The 11,988-nt window shown below is 31.2% G+C and overlaps 1 protein-coding gene across 1 annotated transcript; it reads right to left on the reverse strand.

Annotated features, from left to right (window-relative positions):
• Nucleotides 1-3,086: 3,086 nt before the first annotated feature.
• Nucleotides 3,087-7,411, reverse strand: LOC132167715 (ER lumen protein retaining receptor family protein). The gene is made up of 6 exons (XM_059578727.2): nucleotides 7,147-7,411; nucleotides 4,951-5,150; nucleotides 4,405-4,542; nucleotides 4,234-4,314; nucleotides 3,332-3,459; nucleotides 3,087-3,250 (listed from the first exon to the last, which is right to left on the reverse strand). The coding sequence occupies exons 1-6, from the start codon at nucleotides 7,370-7,372 to the stop codon at nucleotides 3,211-3,213; spliced, it is 813 nt and encodes a 270-aa protein (XP_059434710.1). The 5' UTR covers nucleotides 7,373-7,411; the 3' UTR covers nucleotides 3,087-3,210.
• Between the last annotated feature and the right edge of the window lie 4,577 nt (nucleotides 7,412-11,988).

The following is an 11,988-nucleotide window of genomic DNA, read 5'->3' on the forward strand; positions in this document are numbered from 1 at the left end:
GTTAAATTGTCAACCCTAAAAGAATGATTTGATCAATTTCAAACTTTAGGGAGTCATTTGATAATGTTATAAACCTCATGGACCTCTACAATATTCTTCCATATAAAAATTTACAAAAACTATTGAATGCTAATTAACAAGAAAATTCTAAATATCATTAACATTTAAAAAACATTTAAAAAGTCCATAAGAGATAGCTCAATCGGCTGTGAATCACGCCTAATGAAGCGGAGGTCACTAGTTCGAATCCCCCCTCCCCTCCCTCCCCATTCCCTTATGTGGACATGTAAAAAAAAACACATTTAAAAATAATAATATTAAAGGAAAAACATATAAGGCAATTAATCAAAACAAATCCAAGAGTTTTCTAAAAGTGAAATCCAACAACATTACAAATCTAGCAATTATAAGAAACATAAATTAAAAATCTGAAAAACATAAATTTAAAAATATTAAATATAATATATATGTATATATATGAAAAATATAATATACATTAAATATATAAAGGAATGCAGATATCCGCATATCCTAAAACCGCTATCCGCATCCGCATTTACATATATTAGTTTTTGCTATCCACATCCCGCATCCTCATCTGGATAACTGATGCGGGCGGTTATTATCCGCCGGTATTTTTACCCTTAATCATTACAATAGAAGCTTTTATCTTTTTAAAATAAGTATCATCTTAAATAAAATAGGATCAAGATTTTGTACAATTTTTAGGGTATGCTACCATGTAGAATTATAGATTTCGGTCATATCCCAACAATTAATTTCAAATAAAGAGTAATGCTACTAATTTTCACACATATTTATCACACACATTTTACACCGGTTAGCGTAACATATTTTAAATGACACTTAAAAAAAAAACTACTTAAAATATGATACCTCAAGTGGTCACTGTTGTAAAATGAGTGTGATAATTAGAGTGACATTACTCTCAAATAAATGGTGATATAAATGCTTATGTGACAAAATCGTAATCATTTTTTTTTTTTTTTTTAACATGTCCGTACAAGAGGAGAGAAGGGAGATTCGTACTAGTGACCTCCGCTTCATTAGGCGTGGTCCCAGCCGATTGATCTACCTCTTGGGAACAAAATTGTAATCATTTAATTTGAAATATGAGAAAGTGTATGTTACAATATCCAAAGAATTCTAGAGTCTTGTTATCCAATAATAAAATTTCTCCGTACAAATAAAAATTTAAGGACAAAAGATCAAGGCAATTTTCTTTTCTAAACATTTAAGAGGGGCATTATAGGTACTTTACAAATACAATTACTAGGTTCTTTTATTTTTCTTTCATTACCCTTTATTTGCTTACTTTCAAAAGTTGGTGTCGTTAAGCAAATAAGCAATTGAAGTACTATCTTTTCATGAAATAAGATGAAATCTCGTGTAATAATAATGTGGTTCTATTGTAATGAAAAGGCAATCCTATGTGAGAAGCTTCTCAGGTACTTGTCGGAAATGTCTTTAAGAGATAGCTTAATTAGCCGAGGATTACTCCTCAATAAACGGAATTTACTAGTTTAAATTCATTTTCTCTATTTCTGTCTCATTGCATGGACAAGTCACAAAAAAAGAAGAAGTACTTACATGAATAGGTTGGACTTAAGGCACTTGCCCAAAAAGGTGAGATTTGGGTAGACTCCCACAATGACTATTCTATTGCATAGGATTTAAATCCAATCTAAACATTATACTATACATTGAGGAAATGTTTGGCAAGTCATCAAATTGGGCAAGCCGCGTGGATGGTATTTTTTTATTTTTTATTTTCTAAGCTATATGAGAAGTGAGTTACAAGAAAACAAAATTTAAGACCGTGAGCTTCCCAACAACAAATCCTTAACAATACAATGCTTGGGAAAAAAAAAATAGATGAACTAGGAAATGCGCAAAAAATTGGTCTGGTCCTCTGTATCTTGGAAAAAAAGACAATAGTCTAGTCCTCTGCATCTTGGGAAAACAGCCAAGAAATGGGCGTATGATGCAGTTTCCAAATTTGGATTTGGTTTCTTGTTTATTATAAAAGAATAAAATAAAAATTTGCAAAGATTTAGGTATTGCTAAGGATTTAATGGAATTTGTAAAAATATTTACACTTGAATCTTTTCAATTTTATTTTTTATTTTTATAAACAAAAAAAATGTATTTTAAAAATTTTGACAAGATTTAACAAAAAATCGTAATGAATGGAGGATATTGCAAAAAAATTAAAAGTTTGATACCCTAGCTAAATTGAGAATATTTAAACTTTAGAAGGTAGTTTCAAAACGGGTGAAAGTTTATGGGAGTTTTGTGAAGTTTCTCCTTAATGTTTCGATATACTCTCAGTTTCAAGTCAGAAAAATGGTCTCTAATTTGATAAGTTTTGCATTCAATATTTGAGATAACCCAATCCTTAGGTCATCAAATACCCAGATAATCTTTATAGGTTTAGACACTTGTCGAATTAAACTAGGCCAATTCTGAATTGAATGAAGTCGCCTTTTGGAATTGGTTTATAATTTGTATCCTATAATGACCAAAAGTTTGGATTGTCATGTAAATAAAACTTGACCTTGTGGGTAAGATTATAAGAATGTTATATTTATGAATATGGGCATTCACTAATGCCTCTCAAATAATTAAATGAGTCGGGTTAATTAAAAATGACAAAATAGACAATAGATACATTTGACTTCAGGAAAATAAAAGAAAAGAAAAGACAATAGTTTCCAAAGACTGATTATGGTTTAGAACTTAGACTACATACAGAAAGTTGAGAAAAATAGAATACAGTCATGACTTACTAGATTCCGTCAGAATGAGATTTTTTTTGTTATTAGGCTGCTTGAATTTTATAGGAATTCCGACAATTTAAGAGGTAGTTGTGGGTCCATTTGCTTTGGACAATGAATCCTACATCTTAAGGTGTCGGGAAGGTAGACTCCATGACCCCTCTCTTTAAGCTCAAGAAGGAAGAGAGGGTTTGCAAAGGATGAAGTTTAAGAACTCGTCAAATCTATGACCTCATGAAAGAGATGATGCAAAAGGAAACAGGAAAAATATGAAGCATGCATATAAGGATTTTTTAAAAAACCCTTATGTAATGTAACCAAATCAACCTTTATAAAACCCCAATATAGTAAGGAAGAAAAGACATTAAAAGTCAAAATTTGAACACTTATGGTCTCCAAAGCCTGACTAATTCTAAACTGGCATCCTCATTATAAGTTGTCCTTCAATGCAACTGCAGATTGAAAGACATAATCAGTATATATGAGTGAAATATATATATATATATATATAGAGGCAAAGAAAGGGGAGTTACCTCTTGATGTAATAGTAACAAAAGTCAGCCAAGATGAATGTTTGGATAATTTCTGAAATGAAAGCAGCCACGAACCAGAAGTACCCGCTGACAAACAGATAAAAATACCTACCACCTGTCTTGTAAATCTGCATGTGGATGCCAAGAATGTTTCATTCAAAGGTGCAAAAGAAGTTGTAATAAGGTTATTGTCTGAAAGTGATTGATTTAGCTATGAACCAATTAAGTGTCCTTGTTTCAGGATACTTGGGTACAAGGACAAACACTCAGATTAGAAACATCTGTAAGAGTTGTCATTGAGCTTGTTCATCAGCACATAATTTGATGAGTTCTTCCCCTTACATATATACTTCTCGAAACTTCAGTTAAATATGAACATAATAAGTGAAATTTAGGAATGTTCAAAAGCTCAATGCTAAATAGGATTAGGATTCTCTACAATTTCAAAAATTCTCAAATTATAGAATCTAGGTCGTTTCTAAGGATCAAAACGCTTGGAAAATGCCACCTATAAAAAGCATGGCATGTTATCTAGGTAGCTATAAAGAATTTCATTCCTAAAAGGCTTATTTTTCACTTTTGCTCGCTAAATACTATATTTTTATCTTATAATTTTCAAATAAACAACGTTGACATGGCTCTTTAAATCTACAAATAATTTTTTTTAATAATGATTAATTCAAAGATTAGTTGGAAGTGTCGCATCAGCCTTTTTGGATGAACGTTGAATAAAACTATAGTATCTAGCATTAATTTCTCTGAGCAAAATACACGTGGCCAAGCAGGGTGTTTCCACCTAGGCTAAGCCATCAGATGTCATAGATGTAAAAGGAATGGAAAATATTTGACACAAAGATTGAGTTAATAATCCATTATTGGAACCCTAGAATTCTTAAACTGACCTCAATTATCCAATAGGCACATGCCAAGAATCTTGAAACTCCCAATGCAAACACATAATGGGCTGTAAATGGTTCAATCATCTGAAAAATGGCAACCAGAATTAGAAGAAATTAGTGCTTTAACTAAAGTAAAGTACTTGACAAACAGATGGATGCATAGAACTTATATACCTTTGCATTCCTCATGAAACAGAGCTGAGGCAGCACAGAAAGAGCTTCTGTATACACACTAAGTGCCCACAAGACTCGAAACAAGAAACCTTGTTCCATGTAAGGGTGGACGAAGAAGGCAAGAACAATAATCGGCACCTGTGATCGATGCAATAATCAGAAGAAATTTCTGAATAATCTCTCTTTACACATGTGATATATATTATTAGAACAAATAAGAAACTAAATAAAGAAAGAAAAGAGATGAAAGATTTTAGGTGGTTCAGCCTATGGCCTACATCCACACATCAAAGGCTTTATTTGTAAAAAAATAGTATGAATGTTATATGTCTCTTTTACTTCTACTTCTTGTAAGTATGATCTATTGACCTCTTATAATTATTGTCTCTTGAGTTCTTATAACTCTTGTCTTAATATATATCAATCTTATGTTATTCCATATAATGTTGTCATAAACATAAACAACGTGCCACCTCCACAAGGGTCGGATAAATCACAAACTTTCTTATATAAGAGCAGAGAAGACAGAGCAATGTGTTTAATTACCAAATAATATAAGGGCAAGGTGTCAAGCTCCTTGATGTAGGTGGACTTCAACTTGAACCGGATCATGTATATAACCCATGCCGTTGACATGAGAGTGATAAAATATAGTACAGAGTGAATGTTACTCTCCCACGATGCACTACAAATGAATCTTGTAAATAAGAACAGAGCTGTGAGTTCTTGAGTCTTTAATGAGAGGCCTGCAGGAGAAGGCAAAACCTCATTAATTATTATTAGAACTACATAATTTTTTCTTTGACATATATATCAAAGAGAATATTTTCTAAGAGTATATATGATTTGCTGATATATATACCCCTGAACTATCACGTGTTTTTCCAAATTTCAAAAATTCTCAATCTAATCCTCTAAACTTTCAATTTGATTAATTGACCCCCTTCCCCCAGATTCAGCCATTAACCCTCAACAAAAATGACTAAAAATACCATATTACCCTTTGATTTTTAATTTAAAATAAAAAGGTAAATTTATAATTTTATAAAAAAGTTAGGGATATAAAGGTTATTTTATCGCTTTTAACATTTAAAATCTGACAGAAGGGGGTAATTGCATCAAATTGAAAATTCACGGGGCAAAATTAAGAGTTTTTGAAATTTAGAGGGTCTTCTCAAAATGTGTAGTAGTTCAAGGGTCTTAAGTGAAGTTTTTCATATATATATATATATATATATATATATATATATATATTCAAACTTCTTTGATTTGATCATTTTGATGGAGCAGTCTGCTCTATCTTTGAGTTGATCATTTTAATGATAATCTCAGTCAATTATTATTCAAAAAAAAAAAAAAAAATTCAGACTTCTGAAATAATTATTGAAGCAAAGAACATAACCTAGATATCATCCTGAAATAAATGATCAATTCAAGACAATGATGCATAATAATATTAAGGGACTAGAAAAGAAAAAAGAAAAAAATGTCTCTATAATATAATATATTCAAGATAAAATCTTTAGCCATTTAGCAATAAATTTAAAATAAATAAATAAATAGAAACCCTGGTATGAAAACTTTATTAACTTTCATTAATCATCACTCATTCCTTTAATTAAAAATAAAAAAAGAGAAGAAAAGACAGATTATTGGAATTCATTTGTTTTCAGATATGCCCTTGTGATTTGCCATGATGTTGAATCACATTTTTATTTGGATGTAACAAGTATGTCAACAAAAAAAAGAAAAAAGAAAAAGAAATTTAAGATTAATATGGTGCTAAAAGTCAATAGGAGTTGTGAACTTAATAATAGCATAAAAATCAACCATCCTTAAATCATATAATCTTAAATAAAAAAAGGAAAAGACATTTGCAGGACTAGATTAATTAATGGAAATCCTTTAATATATATATATATATATATATATATATATATATATATATATATATATATATATATATATATATATCTGTGTGTGTGTGTGTCTGTGTAATATCAAACTAACTAGCTAGCTAGATAATTAACTTTAATTAGTTTAAAATAATTAGAAGCAGAATAAATATTTCAAGAATAATATAATAATTAAGAAAAGTGAAGAATTTGATGCTTAAGCATGTGATTTTAATAGTATATATAATCTTTTTTTTATATATTATTTTAATATTCATCTTTGTGTTGTTCAAGTTTTGTGCCAAGTATATCTTGTAGTCAATAATATAATTCCTAGCTCAGAGAAAATAATACCTATATATCATTAATTTCCAAATTGATCTTCGTTCAAGTTGAAGAAATGAATTCATTATATATACGCAAAACATATTGGAATAAATATACAAAAAATAGTGGTGGTTGATCTCTTTTAGTCAAGGTTGAAACAGTTTAATTTTTATTTAATTTTTTTAATTAAGGCTACTATTTAACGGTGGTTATAGAGTTAAACAGGTAATCTTGATCATAATGTGCCAGTATATATTTTTATTTTTTCGAATGGGAGGAGGAGAGTTCTTCCCTTTTCTTTTTCTTTTTTATATATAAAAAAAGGGAAAAAGCTAGAAAAAGAAAAAGAAATGCATCGAAAATCTAAACAAACATTGAAAAATTAAAAAAATTAAAATTAAAAAGACAAGAACAAAACAATTCAGCAAAAATTGTAATGCACAAACATTTTTTCAAAAATAAGAAAATTAATATATATATATATATAAAGAGAGTGAGAGTCAGAGAGAGAGAGAGATACCGGAGCATGTCTTTTTGGTGGTGAGCTTGTAAATCAAGACGAAGAGTCCGACGGCATGGACGGATTCGGAGCCCATGAAAAAGTGGTTGCTATTGTGAACGGTAAGCTTCAAAACGACCAAAGCACAAAGAGCAAGCGCCGCCCCAAGACAAATCTTCAGCCGCATAGACCGCCTCTTCAGCCATGCAACCGCCTCGCTCGCCGGCGAACTCCTCCTCCTCCCCATCGATATCTCTCCCTCCTTCCTTTTTCCGAGAAACCAAACAAAAATGAAATAAAATTATATATATATATATATATATATATATATATATATATAAAAATAAATAAATGTGATGAGTTATTAATTAAGAGAGCCTTTCGTTAGGATTGAGAGTTTTCCTTGTCACTGCATGCTGTGTTTGGAAAGACACGAAGAGGGCATGCAGTTGGCAGCCAAACATTATGTGGCATTTATTTTCTTCCTACGTTGGCAGCCAATTCACATTTGACACGTCGGATTTTTATTTAAGGACATTATAATATACTATCCCGAAATTAGCGCTTGCTTCCTTGTTTGGGGGCCCCTGATTTGGTAATATATTATCACAAATTAAAGATGTTTGCTTTTATGTATTTTTACATCTTTTGTCTATAAATATAAATGATGTGCAAATGTATCATTGCATGATTTTGTAAAAGAGATATATACAATAGATATGTAAAATAATGACACTAAATACATGTCATTATATTATGATAAATAGTTTGTTTTCATTCTATGTAAAGGAACTCAAGTTTGAATTGTACAGATTCAATGGTGAATTTTTTTTTAAAAAAAAAATAGACAAAAGATGTGTAGGAGAATGACACCAAACACACCTTTTATGTGGTGTAAAACTCTTTTTATCGCATTCAATAGAAATTAGACACATCTGGTAAAAACACAAAATACAATAGAGATAAAAATGATGCATATTTAATTAGTTCAAATTATCCTATGAACTTTTCCATTAATTCTAATCCAATGCCCACCACCCACTGTCAAACCCCTATTCACCTTCAGCGCTGAATACCAAAGTCTCCTAAATCAACCAAGATGGTAGATCCGGTGATTTTATCAATGTGTATTTTGTCTATGAGGTTTTTGTTAAGAGAAGAGAAATTATTTAGTGTAAAGTGTTATATTATTTTTGATGTTTGAAGTTGAAATGTCTGCTTTCTATATATTAGAAGGTACAAAACACCCAATTTACTACCTTATTGAAGTTATTCACTAATTGGTTTTTTTTTTTTTTTTTTTTTTTTGTGGTTTTGTTTTTTGGGACTTTCAAGGAAGGGAAGAATTGAATGGACATAGGATGTAGAGATTTTGTTGTGTGCTTCGCTCTGGGCCTTTGAAGGTTGTGATAGAGCAATGTTATGGACTATTTTTTTATCTTTTTTTTTTTATTTTTTTAAAATTGATGTGGCTTTTAATGAAGAGGTAACTTAATCAGCTGAGATCACGCCTAATGAAGTGGATGTCACTAGTTCGAATCCTTCTCCCCCCTCTTGTTCGGACATGTCAAAAAAAAAAAAAAAAAAACTGATGTGGCTTTTAAAATCACAATTATATTTTAGATGAATCATACTTAAATTTTGATCTAATAATAATTTTGAAAGCTACATCAACTTTAAGAGAGTAAAAAAATAGTCTTTAACATTACTCACAAACAAAAGTGTTTCATTACCAACACGAGAATACAGCCCCCTTACAAGCAGGTCCCTCGCCCCCCATATACTTCTCCGTGACCTGCTTGGCTGCTTGTAAGGGGGCTGTATTCTCGTGTTGGTAATGGGCAGAAAACAAAGAATTTGGGGGGATAAGTGGGTCCCATCCCAGCCACTTATTCCATCCAATCCTATGGAGCGGGTGTGGGCGAAAATTGCAGAAAAGTTCATTTGGAGGCCCATCTTTCTGTCATGTGGCCAAGGAAATTTTCAAGCGATGCGAGGTAGCTGAGATCAACATTTTTGTGGGTTTAGTCAGAAAGATCTAGTTTCGGCGAAATACAGTGGTTCACGGAGGCCCCTTCCTTCATCCCAATCTCATGGTTCAACAGGCGGAGGAAGCTGCAGCAGCTTTCGCGTCTGTGCAGACCACGGGCAGCATCACAGAACCGCGACCAAGCCAAGATAAATGGGTAGCTCCTCCTTTTGGGTGGTATAAAATAAATTGGGACGCAGCTCTGTGTAACCGGCTGGGAAAAGACTGGGGTGGGTGCTGTAATTCGCGACTGGGAAGGGAAAACTATGGTTGTACGTGGTTTGACCAGGTCTGGCTGCTTGGATCCTCTGGCGACGGAAGCATGGGCAGGAACCCAAGCTCTTGAATTAGGGAAGGAAATGGGGCTGTCTCAAATTTTGTTAGAAGGGGATGCAAAGGTGGTGGTGGAGGCTGTCAATGCAGTAACCATCGACGGGAGCACAATTGGTCACCTGGTGGATGACATGAAAGTTTTATTGTCGGCCTTTCAACAGTGGCGGGTGCAGCGGGTGGGTCATGAGCTAAATAAGGTGGCCCATACAATTGCTCGTCAAGCTGTTAGGGAGGGAATTGAGAGAACATGGATTGGGGTTGTTCCTGACTGTATCCGAGAAATTATACTAAGGGAGCACTCTGCTTCTTTAGATTGATCATATTTATAAAAGTGATTCTATTTTATCTCAAAAAAAAAAAAAAAAAACAAAACAAAAGTGCTTCGTTAATTATTGCTCAAGATTCAGATATTCGCATCTCTTATGGTATTTCTACTGAAAAGTTTAGGGAAAAAACAAATTAGTTACATGTGATTTCAATTTAGTCTTTAGGTTTTACATTTCAACATTTAAGTCATTAAATTTTTCTCTTATCACATCAGACTAATTAATAAATTCTGATCCTAATTGTATAGGTGCCATATGGCATAATTAATTTAAATTATTTTAAAAAAGAGGTTGAGTCATGTCTCTTTAATTGATTGGTCTAACATACATATCGTAAATTAATTGGACAATAAGATTGATTGTTCGTTTGGTCAAGTGGTGGATTTTCTACGTAAGACCTGTGAAGTTTAGGAGATCAAAGTGAAGTTTCTCCAAAAATTTAAGGACCACCTAATTGTAAAAATTTAAAACTTGAAGATTAAATTAAAGTAACATAAAAAGTTAGAGACTAAATTTAATTTTTCCAATTTTTAAAATCAGGTCGGTTGGGTAAAAGTATAGTTTTTGAGAAATATTTCGAATTCTGAGTTTCGAAAAAGGTAAAAAAATTGAGATGGATTTGGTGGAGGCAACATTTGAAAAAAGTGTTACAAACAAAAATTTGGTTGGTAAAATTTTGTGAAGCGTTTTTAAAAAATAAAAAATTGAAAACGTGTTTCCCAAAAATTATGAAGTCTCCCCATTGACCCGTTCATCATGCTTTTGTCATTTTATTGTTAATATCCCATCTAAACTACTAAAAAAGTCAATATACTGATACTCCAATGATAATAAAATGACAAAATAACACTAAAAATTGCAATAAAACAAAAATATCTTTATAAATTTGAAAGAAAAAAAAAGTAAAACTAAAAAAACAAATATATATATATATATATTTTAAAAAAACCAAGTGGGTGGGTTTTTCATTTTTTTAAAGTTTTTTTAAAATTAATTTTTTTATAATAATTTTATAAATGGTATTTTATTATTGAAGGACATTAATATTTTTTTATAGTTTAGAAGAGATATTGATATAATTTAATACTTTAAGAGGACATTAACAATGAAGAAAATGATAGTTTGAGAGTGGAATGTATACTTTATAAAAAACATAAAAGAAAAAAAAAAATACAACTTGAAAACTTGTATTTTATTCATAATTCTGAAAATTAATGTTTACAGAGCAACTGTTTTTAATAATAGCCACTTTATTGCTATAAATCTTAACTCCAAATAAACTCCTAAATAAAACTCGAGAAGTGCTATGATGTAGACCTGACTAGTAACAAAACATTGAAAATGAAATATTGGCTCGTTTGAGGGAGCCATAATTTCTAATGATTAGTTGAGGGAGTCTTGACCCCCAAAACATATTAAGAACATGTTTAGAATTGAATTAGAGAGTTTAAAAAGTATGTTTGGTACTTACAAAGTTGTGCCAAACAAAAACTGACATGTTTGATAAAAAATTTCAAAAGTAATTATTTGATTTTTTTTTTTTTTTACTCTAAAAATGTCCAGTGTGCTCTAAAAATGGTAAAAAAAATTCAAAAATACTTCAATCGTGGGTCACAAAACCCAACGGAGGGTCACCAAGGTGACCTGCCGTGGGTCTCAAGACCCATATTGGGTCACCTACGGTGACCAGGCTTGGGTCACATTTGACCCACGATGAGTCAATTTTTTTCCTTCTTTCTTCTTTTTTTTTTTTTTTTTTTTTTTTTTTTTTTTTTTAAATAATAATATTTTATTTGGAGTTAAAAGTAAATTTAGAATTATAGAAAAATTTCAGACGTATAAAGGCTATTTTACCTCTTTTTTCATTTGATTTAACTCTAATTCCTAACGGAGGGGGATAATTAAAAAAAATCAAAAAATCGATACACTAAAGTGGGAGTTTTTGAACTTTTGAGGGATTTTTACAAAAAACATGACATTTCAGGGAAATAATTGAAGTTTTCTCTAAAAATAATTAGGGTTAAATACCTTATTCACCCTTGGAGTTTCATAATTTTATTTTTTGACTCCTAGGGTTTACTTTTAATCACAAGAGGTTCTTGTGGTTTGTCTAAAGATCGAGATGGTCTTTTGATCTATCTGTCGTTAGTAGAGTTAACGAAAATCCACACTGAC

Source organism: Corylus avellana, chromosome 2 (assembly GCF_965113065.1).
Source record: "Corylus avellana chromosome 2, dhCorAvel1.hap1.2, whole genome shotgun sequence".
In the NCBI taxonomy this organism is placed as follows: Eukaryota; Viridiplantae; Streptophyta; class Magnoliopsida; order Fagales; family Betulaceae; genus Corylus; species Corylus avellana.

Bases quoted from the DNA above. Each gene is read 5' to 3' on its own strand.
- LOC132167715 (XM_059578727.2), bottom strand. From the start codon at position 7,372: ATGGGGAGGAGGAGGAGTTCGCCGGCGAGCGAGGCGGTTGCATGGCTG. The intron at 5,151-7,146 runs GTATCTCTCTCT...CTTCTCCTGCAG, and splicing joins CACCAAAAAGACATGCTCCG to GCCTCTCATTAAAGACTCAA. The intron at 3,460-4,233 runs GTCAGTTTAAGA...ATCCACATGCAG, and splicing joins GTGCCTATTGGATAATTGAG to ATTTACAAGACAGGTGGTAG.